Consider the following 24,977-nt stretch of genomic DNA (forward strand, 5'->3'; position numbering starts at 1 on the left):
GAGCCCGGCGCGCAGGTTCCGACGCCGGCCCCCGCCCCAGGCAGGCGGCCCGCAGGCCCTGCAGCAGGCAAGGCCCCTTACCGGGCGCTCTGAGGCCGGGGTCTGCGCGGACTATCCCACCAGGGCCATCCCATACCTCCTTAGTATAACTGGTAAACTGGTGTCGTAGGTATGAGGTCAGTAGTGAAGCGTGATGGCTCGTTACCTGCCATTTTCTGTAAATCACCACCACAAGGAGGTTTTGGGTAAGCTCAGGAGAATTGCAGGTGAGCGAGCACCGGGACGCTGGAACTAGGCAATAAATGCATTTCCCCTCGTCGTGAAACGGGAGCAAGAGCCAGCTGTATGCACACCGACCAGCGATGGTCACAGCAGGCTGTGAAACCACCAGCACACAGCTCTGTTTCCTCTGAGGAAGCACAGATGGAAATTTAAGTCCTTAACTGATAAACGTTTCCCAAGTTAAATTACACTCATATACTTATCTAACATGTTTCTCTAAGCATTTCCAATTACACTATCTCATTTTACCCTTTGCTCTTCATCAGCTGTTGCTGTCTTTCTTCCACTTTTCCAACGGGGAGAAAGTTGGGAGGACTGCAGGTTCCTGGGTCAGCAGTTCCCTTTACAAGGAAATTGTTTTCATCTTAACCAATCGAAGCAACCTGCAAACAGACAGAAGGATTCCTACCAAATCGAAGTGTATCCTCATGGCATGCTGTTATGTTGTGGGAAGAATTCTGCCGGGATAGACAGATTCACCGTGCCCAATCGCGAGTGCACGGCCGGCTCCCGCGGTATGTGTTGAGGAACAGCTGCTCCTAGTTTGTCTTTCGTGGGTAGAATACCGCAGGTATTCCCTGCCAGAGGGGGTCTGAGGGGAATGTGTGTGGGCAGCTCTTCCCCAGCCCCTGCAGAACAGTTACCCTGCTATAAATGCAGCTGTTGTTATTTTGGTATTTCACACAGCTTAGCACTCCTACATTCTTTGTCTCCAAACCCGACTGTTTTGTTCTCCCCAGTTCTTTTTTGGCCAGCACCAAGGCACATGCCTCTGTGTGTGCTGGTTGTGTCTGTGGAACCGTCTGCAGTGTAGGTTGGAGATACACGCTACCATGTCTCGTCCATCACTTGCCCAGTAGGACCATTGTGATGATCTGCACAACAGCCAGCCATACTCGTTGCAAGCAACGGTACTTTCACTTTGGGGCCAATCCTCACTTTTTTGCAACGGTTTTTGTTACTTGTAAGAACCACAGATAGGTAATGAACTGCAGGATAAAGACTGCTAATAGCTCATGAGGCTGTGGTAACTAGTCTATGGTAGGTCCGAGTATTATTCAATTTAAAATTTTGTATTAAAATGTGATGGTTCCTCCCTACATGGTGATGAACCATCCATCCATAGTTGCTACATGCCAAAGCCTTTGGGAGTTACTGGCCTGTGGACAGGACAGAGGCAGTGGACACAGGCATCTCAACCTCTAGGTGGTTGGGCTTCACTGTTGCTGCCTTCTCCTCCCTCTTTTCCCCGTGACTGCTTACTCTTCAACACCTATTCTTGTCTTCCCTCACTGTCAGTCATGACAGGTGGGTGTAGCACAGTCCTAGAGCAATCAGCCTGTAGGTCTTTTTGAGAGGTGCCTGGTCCCCATGAATTATGAAGGCTGGATGAATTACACCATGAACGACGAGTCTTACATGGGGGCTTACCACTGCTGCCCACTAAATCATCACCCCGCCTCCTCCGGGGCACGTCTGTATGCGTGTTTCTCACATGCACTGGAGTATTGTTTTCTCCCATCAGCTTGAGTGGGAGCCTAATTCCCTTACAGCTGTTAATGCAGGAGATGTGGGAAGCGAGAGATTAGCTAAAGACATGCCACAAGGGCCTTGGCAGAGCTCATCCACCCACTGATTTCCTGGAACCCTGGAGTTTTGCTCCTCCCTTTAACAGCATCCGTGACTTTTTGCCTCCTTCCATGCCCTGCAACCTGAAGGGCATAAAAACTCCCCCTCCTCCACTGCATCCAGGATCAGCCTCCACATTCCAAAGTAAGACTACAAAATACCTTTTCCATTCCTGCCCCTTTAGATACCTGTCTTAACCTTCTTTTTCTTACTGCCAGATAAGGATGTAACAGATGGGGACCTGGTTCACATTCTTCCATCAAGGCTTCTGTATGTGTCACAAATGAGGTTCCTGGTTAAACTTCCCTAGTGAGAATGTCAGAAGTGTCACTTGCCGTTGAAATAATTTATCACAACTCTCTCTAGTTTTCTAAATTGCCATCTCTCTCAGACGGGGGACACAGCAACAGGCCACTTAGGCTTAGCCCTCACTCAGCCCCCCTGACATTGGTACCAGAATAATTTGTTCCTTAGTTGTTTAGCTGTGTACATTGTCTTACAATTTTGGGGAATGCCCAAGAATAGTTACTGTTAGCATTTTCACTGAGAAGGAAAGAATTAGATAAAAATCTCCTCTTGCCTCTGACACTAACTGCCCACATGACCTTCAAGAAGACTCTTAATCATTTTTGCCTTTACCTGTTAGCTTTCCATCAGCCAAAGGAAGATGATGCTAGGTTGGGTGAATATTGCAAAACCTTTTAGTTAAATACAAATTCAGAACTGCAGATTATTTTGTTCCGGTGTATTCAAGACCCTGCTTGTGATCACTACCCACATTTCCATGGAACAAATACTCACCTTAAGTAAACATTAAATTTAGGTATCACAAAAACAAATACGAAATTTTGGTATTAGCAATCACACCAACAATGTAAATGCCCCAGGATTTATGGTTGTCTGCTCAGGAAAAAGAAGTGGTATCATGGAAATTGTATGGTAAACAGTTTGAATTGCAAATGGCAGGCTGGAGGGTAAAAGGATCAGGAGAAAATGTAACTGAATAATTTTGATTAAGAAATTCCCTTGGAAAAAAAAGCACAGTCCACTTTAGGACTGTCCACAACCCATAAAACAATGTAAAAGTAATTGACTAAATGCTTTATCAGGTGTCATGACTGTGCTACATCACCTCATAGGGCAATGTGAGGTTTTAAAAGGAGATGCTTGTAAAACATCTACAGGATATGAAGAGCCACATGGTATCTGTGTTATTTACCATGTCACTAGCCAGAAGCAAAGGTCAGCTCCCTTTTCCCTTACTCACATCTACCTTCTTTAATAAACATGAACTAGACCTGGCCTGACTATTAAAGCTCACATAGAACATCTTATTCAGAAATTAATTTTAAGGCATTTTGGTTCTTGGCTCACAAGGTCATGAGACTCAGCAGACTTTGTCAAAGTTCTAACAATCATGACAGAGCACTTTTGGTGCTGTACATGCTGAGGGGTCAAGTGAAGTGACATCTTTACTACTGAGTCATTCTACCCCCTTGGAGATATCACTTACCGTCTGTCTTCATCAGCTGACTCATTTTTGAAGAAAGTAAGGACCAAACAGGATAGATCTGAGGTCAGGAGAGACCTGTGTTAGGGGAATGTATGTCTTTGATTAAATGGGGTGAAGAATAGCCTTACACACCTGTCAGGCACAAAAAGTCAAAGCTAAACTCTTGTGCTACCCCCAAGGAAGGGATGGCACTCACCAACCACTTGTGCTCTAGCCAGAATCTCATTTTCACTGTTTGGATTATCTCCTGGAGTTGGTTAAAATCAAAAGGCAATTAAGCCCCCATTGAACACCAGTTGAGATGTGTACACGAGGCTGCCATGGCTCACCATTATCACGGAGCCTGCTCTGGTGTGCATCCCTTAATTTCAGTGGAGCTTCCCCTTCTCTTATATCAGAGTATGTGTTGAGAAAGAAATGCAGTGGTCTAAAGTCTCAGACTGTGCAGTTTAAAGTCCTCATGAATCCGCTGATATCTGGCAAAGTTCTTTTTCCTTGACATGATGAAAGCTTATTTAGCCAAAGAGAAGTCATTGCAAGCGAAGTGGAAGCTGACTCAGCCCTACAGCTAGATATGACAAAAACAGAAGAGCCATCCTCAGCCATGAGCTGGTAGATCAAATTCAGACATGCCATAAATCACATTATAAAGGACACATGAGCAAATGCTTCTCGTAGCTTCTGTGCCGTGGAGAGTGAGTTAGGTGGTAGCAGCAGCAGAACTTATCCTAGAGTTCAAGACAGGATAAATTTAACTGCAGAAGCCTTCCGATTACATTTCTTACTATAACCTTCCTTTCTACCTTGGGCTCCCAAGTTTGTTCCTCCATCTTCACATTGGCTGAGTGATCTGTTTCCAAATCCCCTCCTCCTTTTAGGTCACTTGTGAATTTAGCCCATTCTGCCAGGCTGCCAGGGAGTGATGCAAAGGAAGTTGGGCAGCCTCCTTAAAGGCTCACTCACATTGCCGGGACATATGCCTTTGCTGTGCATGCAGAACATGCTGTCGTGCTTGGGAAATGGAAAATTGTGAGCGCACATCAAAATCACTCATAGACCATTGCATCCCTTCTCAACTCCTCTACTCCAACATAACACTGCACACCTTCAGAGACCTACTAATTAAAAATGAGGTTGGAGATGGGAGGATAGTAAGAGGAAACTAACATTCAAGTAGTGTTTCAGCCTGAAGGTACTGCCCGTGAAAGACTGAGGGCTCAGCCTCAGAAGAGCTGTGGATTAGGCAGCAGCTATGCAGACCACCCTGCACAGGCCTTCTGATGTCTTTGACTTTGCCTGGAGGTATCTCCTCCGAAGTCAGGGTAGGTTCCCCATCTATTCAACTTCCTCTTAGTTTACCCCATTATCAGGAGTGAAGGTTTGGCGATATGGACTCTTCCATCCATGAAACAACACATTCTATAAAGGCTCCTGAACAGCTGCCAGGTAACCAGGATGTGTCTTACCAGCTTGGCCCCGAATCAATCCAGTGACTTTCTTTGTATTTAAATCTTACTTGCCCTGGGGAATCCAGTCCTTCAAATGCATCCTCTTGTGCATGTGTGCACACACAATGCACACAAAGTAAAAACTAACTGGGAAGATGACCCAGTCTCTCCCCTACTGATGCAAATCAGTAACAAAATCCATCTTAAATAACTGGTTGACAAAGTTAGGGTCCAGGTAAGGAAATGAGCCCAGAGAGAGATGCTTGCACACTGTTCCAGCAGATGCATCTGGACTGATTCTGAGAGTGATGGACACTGTGGTAGCAATCAGATATAACCTATCTTTAGGCTGAGAGGCAGAATACAGTTCACACTGTGAGCACATATCCAAAGATACAGCTACAAAAGCAACAGCTTCTGGAGCCTCGAGCCACACTGTTCATGGATTGTGGTTGCAACCACATAAATTGAAGAGCCAGTGCTAATCTTCAAGTCACAAGCTGTAAACTTCCTGGGTGTGCCTGCAGAGAAGCACCCTAAGAATTTAATTTCATATTGTCCCCTTGGTTTTTTTTTGCTGTGCAATCTGATGAAACATACACTGCATGTTGTTTAAGCGTCTGGCTGACCCCCTTCATACGGCAGCAAAGAAACTCCTCTTATATTTAGAAGCCCTCTTCTAGGGTTACATATCAAGATACATGCACACTGCTGTTTTGCAGAATGCAGCTGCCCTGTAAGAAGCAAAAGATGCTAACATGATCCAGGAGCTGAGGTCAGCAATTTCACGTTTCCATCTGTCTCTGCCTATAATACATGCAAGAAGGAAAAGAGAGCTGGACTTCAGGCATTAGTTGGTGCCTTCGGCATGCAGGAAGACTGCATCAAAAAATGGAAGCCTTGAGCAGCTTTGTGGAAGGAAGACTGTTCATCTGCCCAGGACACAGATGTTGAGTTGAAATACGTTTTACTGCTTTTCCCCCTATTTCATGCAATAACATCATTCAGAGCATACATACAATAGGTCTTTTTTTTTTCACCAAAAAATGGTAGGTGCAATGCAGAGTAATAATGGGCTAAATCCAAATCTAGATGCATGATGATGAAGAACTGCTAATTTCCAGAGACTGTCATAGATAATGAAATTTGTTTTTATGCCCCTCAAAATATAAAGCAGGCACTAATTCCTCAGACAACTGCATTATCCCTTCCACACCCACTGCTGTAACCAGGGTCTTGCTGATTTAGGCAGTGAAATGTCATTTAGCTTCCCTATGTTTGACACCTCACTTTGTATGGGTCTGTCACACCTACACAGAATGATTTGGTTGTACAAGCACCATACTCATTTCCAGCACAGGCTGTATTTGACTGCATTTCTCAAACATGGTTGAAAATTTATGCAAACATAAATAAATGAAGAGAACTGATACCAGTACATTAGTAAAGCAAAAATAAGATTACCTATGACATAGAAGCACTAAAGGACTTCAGAGGAATTGCTGCATTTTCCCCTCTCTGTCACATTAAGTGGTTTAATATAAAGCCTTTATTTTTATACCAATCAATAGCACTGTAAGGTAGCAACATTTATCTTCAGAAGCACTGAAGACACAATGGCTCAATTCTCAATTATATTAAGAGCGAGACTTCAAAGATATTTATAAGCATCAAGATGCAAGTTAGATTGCCAGTATGGTTTTCAAAAGCATCTGAACAAGTCAGGTGTCTAGCTCCTATTGATCTAAATCCTTGTTAAGCACTTTCAAGAAATATTTCAAGTTGCCTATCCTTATCCTCTAGTGCCCAAATAACTTTGGAAATCTTTCTCCCCTCTCACACCACTAGCTGTGGTTTAGTTTACAGTACTGGAGTTTAATATTTCGCAGAAGGATGAAACTTTTTGTACACACTTTGATTTTTAGTACACTGACGTAAAAAACTATTACTACAGCAATGCAATGGGGTTTACTTTGATGCCAGCAATTCAAGGTGGTGGAAATCTGCAATCTGTTACCTGCTGAGAGACCTCCTTTGATGACCTCATTTGAATACTTTCCTCTCATGGTAGGAAAGCTCCAAAGAGACCACCGAGAGACCATTTTGAAAAGGCTAGCTATTTTGAAAACGAAGCAAAGATCCTACCTTGCTGATATTTTGAACATTAACTAATCTCTAGCAACTTCTGAATGTACTAGCTATAACAGACTGGTTGTATAGTATCAACTAGGCCAGAAATCCTGGTTTTGCTTTGATTCATTTTATTCTGAAACTGTCCAAGGGGTTAGAAAAAGGGATATTACTCTTTAAAATAGAAGAGGCAATAAAACTTAGGAAAGACACTTCCCACATACCAGAATGGACATGAATTAAAAGTAATTTTATTCCACTTCTCAATGACAGTTCTATCATATCTGATAATATGGCAAGCTACTAAAAGTCCCACAAGACACATCAGACCATTGATATAGTATTAAAAAACCAAAGAGGAGTTCACAGAACAGCCAATTCTTGGGATCATCAAAATCAGTGGCAAAATTCCCATGTGGACAAATTCGATCAGTGTAAATGCTGAAGAAATCAACCGATTTCACCAGTGTTCATGAAGTTTTTATACTGGAGTAATTAAGGATAGACGATGCATCACTGACTTCAATGAAAAACAGAATTTGGCAGAAAGAAAAGCAAAAAAGCACATTAAAAGTATAATATCAAGGCACAGAAAATACATGCTACTTCCAGGCATATGCTTTAACAGGTAAAGGTTTCTGGGAGATTATTATTATTTTTAATAGATAGTTGTACTCCTGCCAGGCATGATTTTTTTCTCACTTGTACCTGCAAAACTCCCATGCATTTCTGGGTAGTCAGTCCAGATTTATGTTAGTGCAAGGAGAGTAAGTGTAAGTTGGCATAGCTTGCTTGAAGATGTAGTAACAATTAAAGCAAATGGAGCAACAACCACTGAAGATGTAGCCATCTGTCTTAATGCTCACCAGAGTTTACTCCTTTTAACATGGAATATTTGAGCGACAAAACAAATATATTGTTTCAATGAGTGTTCAGCTAATCAAAAACAGCTGTCCCATGCTAAGTTTTCATAAGGTATCAAGAATGCAGTAATTTAGAGGCTATCAATTCTGTAATCTAAGGCTGTTCACCGAGTAGTATCTTGGGCAAGAGTCTAGGTACTGTCCATAAGGGTACAAAAGCCTGTCCATCCCTAACTGCATTGATATATAGACTATTCATAGCAAGATGAGAGGATGAACTAAATGAAAAAAGACATGAACAAAGCAGAACACAATGAAACTATGTGACTTGCTAGAGGAACAATAACAAAGGGATGAAGAAGAACATCTATTTAAAAAGAAGATCTTTTGTCAGATAAAAAAACCAGAAACTTTTTACATACGTGAAGTTTAAAGAGGAAAATATGATCAGTGCAACTTTAATGAAGGACTGGAGCTAAGTCAAGGGAGTTCAACAATGAAAGACAACAAAACAAAAAAAGAATCATTAAGAAAAATATGGATGCTATGGAAGAAGAGTGTCTCTTAATAATCAAGTGATTGAAATCGGTCCCAGGTGGTTAAAAATCCAAAGGAAAGACCTAAAAGCTGAGGATGACAGAAGAAAGCAGCTGCTGAGTCAGAGTACGCCCACAGCATTAGAAAATCACATAGCAGGATAAAATCATAAACCCATGGTTACGATTGTGTTGAGACTATTTTAAAGAAATAAAAAAACATCCTTAATGGCCTGATCCAAAACCCACTGAAGGCAACAGGAGTTCTTCTACTAGCTTCAGCAGGCTGTGCATCAAATCTTACACTGTGCACTATAAACAGTCTAGATAAGTTGGCTTTGTCTGGCTAGGGTCAGCCAGGGAACATCGTGGATCCAGCATACATTCCATGTAAATGAGAAAGAAAATGGAGTTGTTAGGGCAAGATCTCATTATACATTAGGGTAAAAGAGAAAATGCTGCTTTATACTGAGATTCCTTATAAATAAATAATTTTGAAAACCTGGTCACGCCATGCCGATTAACTAACTGGACTATCAGTTCATCCACCAGCAACATGCCTCTGCAGACTTGTAGGGTCAAATCTAACAGTCTGGAATGAAGGGTTTCCTTCTCTTCTTTTTCCCCTCCTGAGATTTACATGATGATATCCTCCAAGTGCAGTCCTGGTCTTCAAATAGCATGCTGCAAGGACACAGAAATACGTATTTTTAAAGGAGGAAAAGACAGAGTTTGCCTTGTGAGTTTAAATTATTAATTCTACAGATCTAATGGATACATTATGCCACATTAGTGGTACTTGTTCTCTTAACAAACATCCCTCTAGATTAGTGGTTCAATACAGTTTTGAATCAAAGAGCTAAGTTTCTAATGGTCATCTGTCAATCTGAACTGAATTTTTAAACTGGGTTACCTGAATCAATGCAAGTTAGGATCTTTCATTGCCAGGAAATGGGCTCTTATTTGACAAAGTTTCATGAGGTCAACAGCATCTCTGCTTCCTTGAAGTGGTACATAAAACAGGCAAGAACAATACTTTCAGCAGTAGACAACTTGGTGTATCAGCAATACATGACAGAGATTGTAAAAGGGCTGGGTAACTTCTCTTGTGCATCTGTGTTAGGAGAGGAAAGATCTGAGAAATTCCCTCAAATTCTTGCATTGGGGGTAGGTCTCAGACATTACGCATGAATGTACCGATCTCACTGGCTTGTCCCTGGATGCTGGGCTCTCTGCTGCAGTCCTGAGATACCTTTTCTGTTAAGCAGCTACCTTTTAGCAGCTCCTTAAAGAGGGATCTAGGACATGAGGCATTAAACAGTAAACATATCCTGCAGACAGCATTAACTCCTTTGTTGATTGTCTCTTGGATGCTACTCAGGACTCCAACAGGCAGAATCTATTGTGGGGACATTTCCTCCATGCACAGATGAAACAACTGGACCAGAATTTTTAATGTGGTTTGCTAAGGAAATTAGGCTGATGTAATCACATTGCCTCTGTGCATCTACATGTCTGCCGACTACTCAGCCTCTGAGCTGACTGAACACGTTTGAGACAGGTAGAGGATTTTAAGCTCGTACAGTTTTACAAATCCAGTAAGAAGAGGCAGGCTATCAAGCAGATAATCAGTTAGGGCCTTTACTGATAGAAAAGCAGCAGTATGAGCTCATTGGCTAGGTGGACACCAAGAATTAATGTCGGTAAAAGACAATAGGAATGCCCTGACTTCAATCTTTGTGCTCTACCAGTTACTGGCAGGTCAATCCCTGCAGCAAAAAGCTTATGGGACTTTTTTTCTATGGTAAGGTACAGAGAACAGGATTGGCAATGTGAAGATTGGGAGGCTGGCTGTGTAATTCCTGTCATCAGGCTGGCCCTCAGTTTATTCTGTTTCTGAAAGAGAGACAGTCACTCAGTGAAATGGCTGCAAAGGCTTTTAAGAGCCTCAGGAAGGGGACAGCAGAGATATGAAAAATAATCTTGCATGCTTTTCCTACTGAAAAATTATTTACAACTTAGTAAGAAAAATATATGTATACATCTGTCCCTGGTACACAGCCTAAATGCTTACTCCTTTTCCTTCTACCAGTAATTACCAATGTTGCATTACTGCACATATGCTTGATTTAAGACCCTACTGATCATGAAACAGTATAAGCTGGTACTTTCTGCACAGCCTGGCTGTCTCTCTGTCTTCCTACAAAGCCACGCTGACAGGCGGTATTTCTGTGACTTCCTTGGGGTGAAGTTCTAGATCAAGTGAGATTAAAGAAGGGGTCAGAAGTTCAGACTCCTCTATGAAAGCATTAAAATATCGTAATGGTTTGTATGAAATTCCAAAGTCACCAAGCACGACTACCCTTCTCACATAAGTTATTACCAGAAGATAATTCTACCCTGCCTGTGGCCCTGGGGTTCAAGATAAACAAAGACAATGAACTTCTGATGTGAATGAAAAAAGTCTTGGACACTGGTCCACTGGCAGGATTTTCTTGCGTTCCTTTCCTTCAATACTTTGGCTACCATTCCTCAGACCAAAACTGTCGCTATGTCAGTCAGAGCTCTACAGAAAAGCTTGTGTCTTTACTTCACTCTAACACCTCTTACTAGTTCTCCACATTTCTACTTGACTCACTCCTACTTGCCTAGACTGCAGAGAACCACTAGAGGTGCACAAAAGACATGGGCTTTACATGATATGCTTTGTGGCTCAATTGGGAAGCCAAACTCATGTGAGCTCTAGTTCTGCCCTGAGAAAGCATTGTCAAGTGTCACTCAGACACTAGAGGCAGTCGAAAAGTACATGCTGTAAGAAGCTGCGTATTGTTTCAGACTACTAACAGGCTATGCAGCAAACCCAGCAATGGAATAAGAATGCATGATTCCCGTGGTAGAATATGACATGTTAACCCAGGGTTAAGAACAGGGTTTGGGATACCTGGGGTCTCCTTCACTTAACTAAGGAGGTTCCAGCCCAGGATTATGTTTCCCTGAATCTGCCAGTGGGACTCAAATGAAATCCAAAGATACCAAAGCATCTATGTTATCAAAAAGCAAAACAAAACAGAATTTGGAATCTGCTCCAAAAATTTGGAGACTGCTCTGAAAACACAGATCGTGAACTACTGGAGAACCCTCATTCACTGAAAAAATTATTAGCTTTTGCTGATCAAAATACTTAGCAAGAGACAGGAAGGCTGACTCCAAATCCATTCCAGTCAGTAGAAAGGCTGCTAAAGGCTTCATGAAGGAGCATGAGAATAGTGGTACTGGGTCGGAGCAAACAGCCATCTTCGCAGCATCCCATCTCTGACATTGACATGGTACAAATGCCTAAAGGGACTGTATAAGAAAAGGCTAAGTCCAGGGTGGTATTCCTCCCTTTATTGCCTTCCAGCTCTGGCAATCTGCAGCTTAGAAACTTTCTGAGCCCGAGATTACATCTGCACCTTTGCATTTAAGTTTTTTTTTTGTAACTTCACTTGTTGCTGTTTCAAATCATTTGTATTTTTTGTATCCACAGCAACCAGAAGGAGTAAGTCCCACAACTGCACTGTATGTCACATGGAAAAGTACCTCCTTGTTTAAAGCTGCTTTCCTCTGATGCCTCTTTACCTCATTCGTAAGAGACAACAAACGATCACTCTTTATTTCGCTGCCTTTAACTACCAATTCCTAAGTCTTTCTCTCCCAATCTCCAAAGAGATTGTGTCTATTTTGTCTTTCCACATATAAAGTTTTTTTCATACCTTGCCACCCTTCTCTTTGTTTTGTGTGTGTGTGTATACCACATCTTTCTTAAGACAAGGACATCAGAACTAGAAGCAGGATTCAGGATGTGGTTCACAACTCAGTGTTGTCTGTCATTAGGTATCTTGCCATTTACTCTCTAACCAGGCATACTACAGCAGATTAAGGCCACACGCAGGCTATGGCACACAGCTCTGCACTGTTTCAGTTCGTAGCAATGTCTCCTTATGGAAGACAAAGATGTCCCTTTTCTCACTGCAATTCTTGATGGACAACATGTCTATGGGCGCATATGCAGGGCTAGACTCAGTGGTGACACACGTAAGTGTAATTCAGCATTCAGGACTGACAAGGTAGGAGCGCAGGAGAAACGGACAGGAGAGGGTCAAAGTTACAGAATAGAGTAAGAATAAATTTGGCCTAGTGTGGAACGGGGGACAGCCCTGATTCAGCACACACTGCGGCTTAACACTCAGTGATTCCTCAGCATAACGAGGAACACACCAGTTTACGTTCATCAAGACAGACAAGTTTTATTGCTGGGCTGTTAACTCCAGTGACGCAAGTGACGGCTTCCCCTTGTCTACATTCAGGGTCATGACTGCAGAAGGTAGATGGTTCCCAAGTGTTGGGTGGGCCCTGTTCCAGGCTATATATATATCTATGTATCACTATGTATCTTAATGTATGTTTGCTAAAGATAACATGCCAGTGTTAAAGACAAATGAGGCTCTCCAAGGCAGCAGTAGAAGCCCAGAGTTGGCTTAGCACTGAGTAAATCTTCAAAATGAAAAGTCAAGGCTGTTTCTTCCATGCAGATGTAGGTGTCGCCTGCTGTAATTCCTGTGCTACCGTTGCTCTGCAACTGAATAAACCAAAAAAGTCATGCAAGGAAGCTTGGGGATCAGAGGTAGGAATTTTCTGAAAAGTGAATGGGTCTTCCTCTTCCCGAGTCTACCAGTATTACTGGGGGTATAATTGGGGGTATAATGTCACTGTTTGTTCAAAGCAGGAATTTCTTGCACTTCCTCCCTCTGCAGCTTCTACCATGTCTACCCTCAACACCCCTGACTAGACGTTTTTCTCCTGGCTGAGGCATGTGGAGTACCACGGGAGCTCTCCTCAGCTCTGCTTAAAGCACAGGACTTAACCCCTTTCCTAAGAAAGACAGAACACATAATAGGTTTGGGTACTGAAAAGCCAGAAGAGGAGATGTGGGAACAAATGGATAACTTTGGTTGGAATTTTTAATAGGGCATGTGAGTTTTGATACTCAGAGGCTACTGAAATTCAGAAAGTTAGGCACTGACATCATTGAACTGGTCTTCTAGAACCAAATAAAATTACTTTCCGGTGAATGCTGAAGGAATCTGGGTCCGGAGATGGAGAAGTATTTGAGTGTTCAATTTGCAGTGGTTTCAATGAGAGATGCTCAAGCGCGGCAAAGAAGGTTTTTAGCAATTAAGTTGTGAGTTTGCACAGGGGACCCAGAAACTCTGTTGAAGACAACAGGGGACTGCTTGGGACTGTGCAACAGTGGTATTGATAAGCCACAGGGCACAGTCCCCAAAAGTGGTGGAGCAACTGCCTGGCATATGGGATGCTTTGACCTAGATGGAGCTTTGGAAGGAGGATGTAGCTGTCCAGGTTGCAGCTGCAGGGAGTGCCTGCTGACTGTCTTTGGGGCTGAGATGTTTGTGGCCTCTCTGGTGGGAGCTGTACTCTGACTGAAGCACTAAGTCTCCAGGGAAAAGGGCTTCAGGAGAGGTGAGCAGACTGCAGACCATCAGGGTGTACAAACAGGAGACCAACGGGTCTTCACAGAGACTTTGGGTAGGGAAGTGCCTGAGCTCCACAAAGCAAAGGATGAACGACTAATAACTGAAAAATAACTAAATGGAGACTTCCATGATGGGGAAGGTCTGAAGTTTGTGACTTCTGGCAGAAGAAGGAAGGTTCCTTCTTGGTCTGCAGATCATGCATAGCCAGCCCCCTGGGAGAAGGTGAATTGTTTTGAAGGAGACTTCAGAGCCAGATGAGCCTGAACCAAGTTTCTGTACCAAGAGGAAAAGTTGCGTAACAATTGATAGAGATTCCCTCCTGCCAACCTGACTTGGACGTCTCAGGTTTGTTGCTTTCCAGAAGCACAGACCTGGGACGTTGTGGAAGAACTTCCGAGGCTCATTCAGCCCTCAAACTCATTACACCTTGCATCTTTGATACCATCAGCAGAACCACGGATAAATCAGAACGAGCTAGTTTTGAAATTTGTCAAAGGGTAACACTCTTTGTAACTCAAGTAACACCCTCTGTGAGAAGCTCTAGCAACCATGGGAGAACAGATAAAGTACTAACACAGATTAGAAATGGGATGTAGGATGGTAAACAAGAAGCTCTAGGGAGTGATACATAAGAATATGGAAGCAGAATACAAGGGGGTACTCCCAATGATAATTTGCAATAAGACTTGTTATCCTTTGAAGACCAAAAGAAGCCACAAGGAATGTCAGCAGGAGCAACTGGGTAACATGGTAGCTGATGAATTTCACACGGATAAAACACACAGTAATGCATCCTGGAAGAGTCAAGCTTTTCATACATATTGCTGAAGTCTAAATTAACTTTCAGGAAAAATGCATGTGTAGGTCACGTAAACATCAAATCTGTACCTAATGGTCATCAAATAAATCAGTTACAGGGCTGACTGTCAAAGTATTCTATTAAGGCTATTTTGTACTATCTTACTGAGCGTATATATTAAAGTTAGCATAGAAGTACTTTACACTCGCTTCACATTGGCAGAGTACAATTGGTTGTTAGTAAATAATCATGACCTAGGTACAAATGGATGTGAGAGAACTGCATGGAGCATGCAATGTCATCCACACCAGTGGCATGTCAACCTCAAAGACAATTTAGCATGAAATACAGATGTCCAGGAGTAAGGTAACAAAGGAGACTCAGGTAAGCATGGAGGGTGGAATGGCCAGTTGGGTGCTCCTGTTCACTCATTTTCACATCAGAAGAATAAAGATGATTGTTGCTCCCATCAAACACTTTCTTAGAAGCAAGGGCTCTTTGGAGGGTGACAGGTGAGAGGGAGAAGGGGAGTAGTGAAGAGACTGGAACGCCAGAGAGCAGGGTGAATCCAGTAAATCTTGAGTCCTCACAAAACTCAAGGTACCATTTGGCTAAGAGACCTTTATGGAAATTACTCACCGAGTACAGAAATTAATATCCCAGCAGTGTGCTGAGGGTTCCTAGGCACCTGGGAATGCTTCCATCTAACAGAGATTTTTCTCTTAGAAAAAAACCCAAACGAAAACTAATTTAAAAAATCCTTAAAAGACAAAACTTAAGAAAAAAACATAAAGTCATATTATACTGATTTACTGCTGCTTACTTCCTTAAGGGTAGGGGAGAGAGAGGTGCTTACAAATAGTAGCTAGATGTAAAGTGCTAACTACCACTAATATCTGGCGGTGGGCACAAAGAAGCATTCACCCATTCAGCACACAGGATCCTACTGTAGAAGTGAAATGTTGACTACAACTAAATGTAGGTAGTGTGCCCTGGTTAATGTGAATGCTTCAGGTCAGTGTTGTCTGCCACTCCTCATGCTGCCCCTTCTCTCCTCCTACTTAAAAAAAAAATATTGAGCTGCTATCCTTGTCTGAGAAATGATGAGTGAGGTAGTAGAAGCAAACAGAGGAATTTACTGCTGCTGCCAATTACAAACTTGGCACAGCCAGCCTGAAGTGGCTTGGTTTTAAATCTGTGAGCGCTGAACAAACTGAACGCAAGCTGAACCAAAGAGAGATTCATGCTTGCAAAATGCATGGGGAATTAATATATATACAGCAAGCTTCTGATTCTGGGGCACCATCAAATAACATCCTACAGAAATGGACCCCATCTCCACTAACTTCCCTGCAGTAAAATAGTAATTGACTGTCGTCTTTGCCTTGCAAAGGTAAAAGATATATTGGACAGATTATGAGACTTAAAATTAGCACCTGGGGAGTCTATTACCTGAAACCTAGGGATCTCTATGCACTTGGCCTTGCAGATGGTGAAACTGAGGGGCAGAAAAAGCAAAAAGCAAGGGGCCTAAATTGGAAAAACCTATGGGAGCTGCAAGAGTTTTCAGAAAATCCACTGCTGCTAAGACACAGTCTTTTGCATTTAACCACAGGCAATAGAATTTTCTAAATTACAAAGTAAGTAAAAATTGTTCTTTTGGAAAACATGCATGCATCCCTAAATTTTAACATTAGTAGATAGTTCTGACAATCTTTAGTTTCTTATTCTGAAGCCTGTGCACAAAGAAGAACTGCTTGCATTGGAACTAGTAGCATTTTACTTACCGTTGTGAAATGAACTACGCAGTAGATTCCAATGATGACAAGGCCAATGATAATTGATGCAACAGCAACCCACAGCGCATTGCGACCCAGTCTTTTTGACCCTTCTATATCTCCTTGATTATAACTGTTTAAAGCCTGTAGAAGAGAAACAGAGCGTTTGTGACACTTTTTAAACAGAAATCTGTACACAAACCAGTGTGACTGCTTTGAACTAACATTAAGTTCTGTGCACGTTGGTACTGGAAGAAAGGACTTCAGAAAATGGTGATTTGCTTTGTAAAAATAAACATCTACTGCTGACAGTCCAAGGTAAGCAGGGAGTCCAGTTTTCCGTTCCACTCATTTTCAGTACATGTCATTGCAACTACAGTTCTTTTATTTTCAGTGGCGAGTCTATATTCGTATGATGAGTTTTCTTGTACACACCAGCATACGAGCTGTCAAATCAACTCTACTCCACCCACTTACATAAATCAGTGGCTTTTATTTTTGTAGTATATGTGAACTGTTAGTTAGCCACTTCACTAGCAGTGAAATACACTCTTGTGAGAGACTGAACTGTAGAACGTTAATCTCAAAGATTGCTTATCTAAGCAAAATATCCTCTGAATACGTGTGAGAGACTGAACTGTAGAACACTTGTCTCAAAGATTGCTCTGAATACGGTAAGAGCAGCTTGCAAGGCCACGGAGACCTCCGGTTTGCAGGGGCTGCGCTGTGTGCAAGACTCAGTTGAGCACAGGAATGTAGCAATGTGCCGTTGCCATGGAAACTACAGCCCTTGAACAGGAATAAAAGGGACCGCCAAGACTAGCCTGGCACGCGTCGCCGACCGGGGACCCTGCTGCGACCGCCCACTGCCGAAACGCTGAAAGACTTGGACCCCCGGGACGCTGCGGATCCACGGTGGTGACTATTCTTGCAACTCTATTCCGAATGCTTGCTTGATTTCTATCTTTGTTCTGATCTATCCTGTCGCTACTAATTTTTACTTTTGATAATAAAAAGTTGTTTAGGGTATGTGGCACTTGACCTCGTTTGTGTCTTAACCTCGCTCTTGGGATCATATCGAAACCTCTCCCGACATTGGATCGGGACAACTCTTACACTTTATAGGACCATGAAAAGGAGCATAAATAGGCTGCATTTTTACAGAAAGCCTCAGGAAAACTTCTTAAAAGCAGCTTACTAATTTCCTATTTTTCCAATGTTTTACTTTTCACAACAAAGTTTGAAGAATTAATAGGTAGTTTGCTTGTGGTAGAAAAAAAACCAAAACAATGAAACATAGATCATCTGAACAAAACATCTGAGTGCCATCTTCATGGGCTAGAAATTCTGTCCCTTTGCATTTTTGGAACACACTGATAATTATTATCATATACATCCTGAGGTGTGCATCACGCATACGGATATTATGTCAACAGACTTGAGTTTATCTCTATCCACCCATGATTTAGCAGATGTTTTATATTCTTTACATGCAGAGATTGCAAGGTGTGATAGAACCACTCTGATCTTCTAGTCTTTTTTGAGACAGACTGTAGAATTTTCTGAATTATTCTTTTAACCAGACCATATTTTTAAAAGAAAAGATTCAGTGAAGGACACTGAAGTATTCTAGTACATGAGTCTAACACAGTTTGTAGTAACTTTTTGCCAAGAATAAGATGCTATCGAAGAATTTTAAAAAGGAGTATTATACTAAGAATTATTTTGCAAGATCAGGAGAATTTGAGTTCATAAACCAGATTTCTTTATCAGATTGCACTATTGAACTATCTCAGCATACTTCCTCAGGGAATCAGGTTAGTCATAACCTGTTCTTCAGTATCTCATGAGTATTCCAGGAAGTATCCCAGAAATGGGAGGTGCAGGGGGAGAAGTACGGGGACCTGATCAAATTAACTGTTCTGTGGACTAAATAATTCAGGTAGTCTTTAGAAAATGACTGCATGAGGTATCACCAAGTATTATAACAAAAGTGCTTTAGTTATGAATCGCTTTTTGTAGCAAAGACAGAACAACAGCTAATTCAACAGGGTGAAGTTCACAGAATCATAGAATAGTTTGGGTTGGAAGGGTCCTTTAAAGGTCATCTAGTCCAACCCTCCTACCATGGGCAGGGACACCTTCAACTACATCAGGTTGCTCAGAGCCCCGTCCAACCTGACCTTGAATGTGTCCAGGGATGGGGCACCCACCACCTCTCTGGGCAACCTGTGCCAGTGTTTCACTACCCTCATTGTAAAAAAATTCTTCCTTGTATCTAGTCTAAATCTACCCTCTCTTAGTTTAAAACCATTACCCCTTGTCCTGTCTCACTGTTGTGTGCTAAAAAGCTTGTCCCCATCTTTCTTGCCCCCTTTAAGTACTGAAAGGCTGCAATAAGGTCTCCCCAGAGCCTTCTCTTCTCCAGGCTGAACAACCCCAACTCTCTCAGCCTTTCTTCACTGATACTTGTCAAAGTTCTGAGACTGTGGAGAGCAGGAAAGGAATGAACTTCAGCAGATACCAAGCATTGTTGCAGAGCCTTTCTTCCCAAGCAGAAAAATAATTAGGGACATTATCTGCGTGTGTTCTGTCGATTAGTGAGCACACGGAAGTTAATGGGCTAGATGCATCCTTGGTGTTAGCTCTGCAGTAAGATCACTCGTGCCAAGACAGTCCCAAAGCAATGAAGCCTATATTCTTAGAATTGCATCTCAAGGATAAGTGCAGGTACTTATTCTCTGGTGTCTAAGAAAGGCTGAGCTGTTGATGCACTCTTGCCCTTAAAGAGAGCACTGATACTTTTTTTCTCTTCCTGGAAGGCTACATGCCTAAACATTTCTCTATATTTTTTTCCCTAAAGAATACCGTTAATACCACTGCTCTGCTGTCAAATTTCATTGATGTTGGCTAGTGGCCTTAAAGGATATAGGGGGGAAAGAAGGAAGAGATGGAAATGAGAGACAGACACAAACACACAATCAAATAGGATGATGTCACCTCTGATTCTTCACCAGTGCGGCCTCCTGTTACAAAGGGTGGCTGGCACAGTTCCTCTCACCTAAGTTACTCCACTGTTTTCCTGAGCAGTCCCGTCTACAGGAGAAAAGCTTTCTTAGGTTTTCTCAAAATACATTCGGGAAGGTCAATAAAAGGAGTATCAGAAGAAACACTGCTTGGCTTAGTCTTGAGCAGGCTGACTCCTCCTGCCTCTGTCAGCAACTATAAATGTGACTGTGTTTACAGGGAGAAACATGGAGAAGCATCACTGACACTCCAGCCCTGACTTTGTTCTCCCCACCCATCAAAGGGCTCACTTTCCATGACATCTAGAGAGTGGTCCTGCAAACACTCTAAACTCAGTTGCCCATACATGTGGTCATCTCAAGACTAAGACAGAGCTGTAAGCAAGACATGGCAGCACAAGCTTGCACTTCTGTGCAATTTTACTAATGTATTTAGGAAGTCTGGAGAACGTCCATGTGATTTTCTGCAGGTACCGCATAAATAATTCACCCTGTGCACTTTAATAAATTATGCCATTTTAATATAAATCCACGATGAAGAGGAGGAAAACAGCATTAATGACAAAGAGGAGGATTTGGGACAGACAAGGAAGAGACAACAGTTTCTTTATTAAGAGGTTTAAATTAAATGGCATAACTTAGCATTCAAGAAAAAATAAGAGGTTTGGGGGAGTGGTTGGGGTCCGAGGCAAAGCTCTTTGAAATTAATTTATTTCCATTTGCTTCAAAGGGCCCTTCGATCAAGCTTCCAGTTTTCAACGTTAGACATAGACAACATTAACTTAAACGTTACATCTGTTTATTTCCAAGGGCTAGGCAATATATACAGAATACAGCATCTGTATGCAACGTTTGGTCTGTCCAACTTTTAAAACAAATTTTAGCCATTTTCAACCTAATACCATACGATTTCTCAGGTTTCTAATACCTCGCTCACTATGAAGTCATAAACTAAATTAAAGCCACAGTTCCGCAGCTGCTTATTTACTTGAGCAATCTCAGTGACTTCACCAGGTTCACACACATCTATTTATAAAAGATATTCTCAGTTCAACAATGAAGTTACTTAACCTCATATGAACAGAAATTTGCTCAATTAGCTACAAACTATTAATCCCTTTATAATGTGCGTTTTCTGTTCCACATTCCCAGAGCACCGTTTATAGCCAAAGCAGAAAGAGTACTGCATTACTTCAGAAATCCTCCTCTACGTGTCTTACAAATGTGGGCAGACCAGACTGAGGTTCTCTGATCAACATTTTCTATGCTTTCCATGAGCCAGGCTGTAACAAACCTTATATGGCTGTGCCTGGAAATGAGACATTCTCTCTAGTTCAGATCAAAGGAAGAACGAGACACGCTGGCTCAGTATGACTCCTCACCATGAGAACAACGTACAGGGAAGGACAAAAAAGAGGGGGGACTCAGGGAGCAATTCAGAACCAGGCTTGATCTCTGCTTTTTGGCAAATGGAACAGGCAGGTGATGAGCAGGACACAATGCAAGGGGAGTTTGCTCTGCAGGCTGTATAGCAGCATGCAAACAAACGCTGGACTTCTGTATCTCTGGGGACAGGTTGAAAGAGAAAAGCTTACCAGTTTGCAAAGACAAGGGCCATGCAAAATGCTTAAGAACAGCTGCTGAGCCTTCTTGTTTAATACTTCTGAAGTAGCTACAGGCTGTCCCATATGGTATTAGATGTCCAGGTACGTACAAGCTACTTAAAAACCAAGCTGTATAAATAATAAACTTTGCAAATAAATTTTCCAACTAAAGAGAAGTACAGCTGTACCAGAACACTGGTCACTATGCTAGTCACTGACCTGTCCAAAGCCAACACACTGTACATGGCTCTTTAGGATCCCAATTAGAAGAGGTGACCCCCTCAGAAAGCAAGTTCCATGCTTTGCTCTCCCATGACTTCTACCACCCTCTTGCTCATTGTTTCTGCTTAGGGAAACTAATATACAGACAAGGCATCTGAATGCAAGGGTAACAAATGCAGTCAAAGAACTTGTTACTATCAGAGGCAGATGAGCCAAGATTGTCACAGCTTGACCACATATGTTGTTTGAAACATGCAAATGATTAAACAGAAATGTGTCAACATAAAGAGGGAGTTAGGAGCAAACAATCAGGGAGAAATAGCTTTTGAGAGACTGTTTTGAAATTGTTACAAATCTAAGGCCCTGTGGAATCAGATGACTAGTCTGACATACAGATCTTTGAAATAAAGACAACTGAAGGTGCTGTACTGAGAAAGGCCAACAGTTTGTTCAACTATCAGACCTCAGTGCTGGTATTAGAGATACCCAACCGATTCATTTTTCAGAGTTGTCCCAAAGCCTCCCTCTAGCTCTGATGCCATGAGTCAGATACAGCCAGTCCACCTGAGCCAGTTCGCAGACACAACTGCCAGTTCACTGCCAGCTAAGTGCTCTTTGGGTTCACAACAGGGGGAAAAGACACAACCGCAGACAACGAGCCAAAGAGCTCAGTGACACACTGCCTAGCCACAGCCTTGCACCAGAGAAGTCTCTTCTGTCACATGAGCCTCCTGACTTGGTACTGCACCCCACACTCCTGCCCCGATGCCTGTGGTTTCACCTATGTGAGAAAGAATAAGGAAAATCTGAGTGAGGCACCTCTGGGGTTGAGTGAGCCAACTAATCATACAGCAACATGATATAGCTACTAGAAGCAACAGGAAGCAGGAGAACTGACAGCATCTGGCTGGAACTGCAGAAGAGTACTGAGGAGAACAGTAATCCTACAGCCAGGAGTTCTGGCCAGGACCCTGGGGAAGACAGATCTCCATTTGTTAAAAGTGCCAAGCAACCCTCACACCTGCAAGTGACCAGCAACTAGTTTGAGGGGGCTGCTCTTGTAATACCACTATATGAACACACTGATGCCATTAAGCATTCATTCTACCAGCTATCCTCTTACCTGTCATGAGAAACATTTCTTTCGCAAAGGAGGTAAGGAACAAGAAAAGGTTATTATCACAATAGGGAGAAATTAGAAGAGGTCGATTCTAAAAACGTAATCAAGGAGGTAAGATCTGAAATGGTAAGGTTTGTGCCCCCAAAGGTGAGAAAGAAGTGAGGAAACCAGTGCTGGAGTTGTAAATGGGGCAGCAGAAGAGACTGAAGACAAATCTGTCATTTAATTCAGGGGTGTGTTAGAGCCCAGACTCTACTTTTAGAGTGAAAACATTGTCTGAATTGAGAACACTTAAGGAGGACATGACACAGGCAAACAGGGTGCTGAACCATGCCCCTCTAGAAGCCGACAGGACTTTTCCTTCCAGGCCCATTCTAGGAAGTGGAAATTTATAAAGAACTTCACTTTTATGGGTCTTTACCTCTTCTGACACAAGATCTCAGGCAAGCTCTGCGGACTATGAAGGTATCTTCTGTAAGAAAAGAACCCACTCTTGTATCTCAGTGTCAACCCTTAGCAACGCTAGGAAACAAGCTGAGAAAGAGAGGGAGAACATAGATCCCAGCAGAAGTGGAAATAATACCAGCATAGGTTAAAATGCAGAACCTGGAGTTGAGGTTAATGGAGCAGTTACAGGTTGCAGCTCCAAAGGCAGGGGAATCAGCCTGTGGAAAAGAAGTTGGACATGTTATTTTCATGGAAAAGGAGAGGTTTTAGGTAAGAATGATGCTGAAACAGAAGGCATTCACATACAGTGGAGATGACTGGTTTGGTTTTTGTTTCCCCCCTTCACGGGAGTGGGCAGCTGAGACCTGCACAGACTCTTTAGCATTCAGGAAATGCTCTTCCCACCCTGGTTTCTACATATCCCCTGGTGACAGTTACTTAAGCCTGATTCCAAAAGCCTGCATGAACTTCAGCTAGGGCGTGGGTGGAGATTTCTCCATATGGGGTGCAAAAATCTTTAGAGGCCAAATTCTGTCCTTGACAGTTAACTTCGCGCAGCCCCAGTGCTTTGGTGAAAGCACTGTCACAGTGAACAGATGCTCACAGCCCCAGATCATCAGCTCTCATTACTTTATATAGCACCCTAAGTGTCCACATACACAAAGGATGCTGTGTACCAGCAGAACCAAATCTTCTCAACCCAAGGAAAAGAGCATATTGTATAGTTAAATTAACAACAAAGAAAATAAACACATAGAAAAAAAATAAAATGACAGCTAATACTTATCTGGACAAAAAAGGTTGTGAAGATGGCTTTAGAATAGCTCCTTTAAGTAATTTCCAAGCTTAAGCATGTATCCCAATATTAGGTATGATTTCTGATCAATCTTACTAGTTTTAAAAGAGTATGCTTTAGTATATTTTAGATATAGGCAGTTATACTTAATTGCAAAAAGAAACAACTATATTTTTACTTACCTTTTCAGCCTGGCTGTCAGAGAAAAGGATGAAAATACACAACATGTTTTAAACCCTTTTCAGCTCCTAAACAGAAATACATCGCAGTATTACTGATTACACTGATCATGTATCCTATTAGAAAAGTCTGGATCTGACTCTGCAACTTCTAACTCAAAGAAGATTCTGTTCTAACAATCCCTTTGAAGTTAACGGGATTGCTGGATTGTTAACGACTATGCAAATCAATCACAGTTTGTAGGACTAAGGCTGTTCTCTCGGTGTACTCGATATTCAACTTTATGAGGGTTTTTGCCAACAACCTACAATCATTATTGTTGTCTGTATTATTCTAGCAAATAGTTGGTATCAGGCTAAAGAACCTGTTTACTGGAAAAAAGGCATTTCTATCATATTTGATTAACTGAAGTAGAAACCACACCTTTTCCTTTGCAAACCTGATTTCTGCTCCCCAGTTGCCACTTTCACACAAAGATACTACGTCCAATTCAGTATGCAAGTTAGTTGATGCAACAAATCCTATTAATTGGGATAAACTTCCCTCCTTATATAGCCTAACACTGAAAACTTGATTTGAACTGCCTTTAACTCCACATTTTATATCTGCTGCTGGGATAGCTAAGTGGACACCCTGACCGAGCCGCTGATGCTCTCAGGCTCACTGCCTCATCTAACTTTGTCCACACGCACCGGGCACAAGTGGTTAAAAAGGCGGCTAGATGCCCGTTACCCTGACGGCTCCTGCAGCCCCGCTTTGCTCCTGCAGGTCCCGGCTGGGCCGGCGCGGAGAGCCGCAAGTCGCCCCGCCAAACACCCACCCCAAGCCGAAGGTCGCCTGGGCACCCAGTAGGTGCTACTCACCATGACGGCGAAGACGAAGGCGACGATGTTGACAGGATAAGCGGGACAGAAGCAGGCGAGGATGCTGAGGAGCAGGTAGCTCTTGGGCCGCGGCTGCGGCGGCCCGTCGGGCAGCTCATCCTCGATGTTGGTCTCGGGGCTGTTCTCCAGAGCCCTCTTGATGTCGGCACCGGTGGGGAGCGCGGACATGGGGCTGCGGCGCGGCGG

General features: G+C 42.6%; 1 protein-coding gene across 1 annotated transcript; it reads right to left on the reverse strand.

Moving 5' to 3' along the window:
* Window positions 1–8,605: 8,605 nt before the first annotated feature.
* Window positions 8,606–24,970, reverse strand: TMEM233 (transmembrane protein 233). The gene is made up of 3 exons (XM_009586270.1): window positions 24,771–24,970; window positions 16,522–16,656; window positions 8,606–9,085 (listed from the first exon to the last, which is right to left on the reverse strand). The coding sequence occupies exons 1-3, from the start codon at window positions 24,957–24,959 to the stop codon at window positions 9,074–9,076; spliced, it is 336 nt and encodes a 111-aa protein (XP_009584565.1). The 5' UTR covers window positions 24,960–24,970; the 3' UTR covers window positions 8,606–9,073.
* Between the last annotated feature and the right edge of the window lie 7 nt (window positions 24,971–24,977).

The sequence above is a fragment of the Fulmarus glacialis genome, unplaced genomic scaffold (genome assembly GCF_000690835.1).
Source record: "Fulmarus glacialis isolate BGI_N327 unplaced genomic scaffold, ASM69083v1 scaffold49659, whole genome shotgun sequence".
Lineage (NCBI taxonomy): Eukaryota > Metazoa > Chordata > Aves > Procellariiformes > Procellariidae > Fulmarus > Fulmarus glacialis.

Excerpts from the sequence above, each read along its gene's own strand:
- TMEM233 (XM_009586270.1), bottom strand. The coding sequence starts at position 24,959 with ATGTCCGCGCTCCCCACCGGTGCCGACATCAAGAGGGCTCTGGAGAAC. Across the intron at positions 16,657-24,770 it reads CCTTCGTCTTCGCCGTCATG|GCTTTAAACAGTTATAATCA; the intron begins GTGAGTAGCACC and ends TCTCTTCTACAG.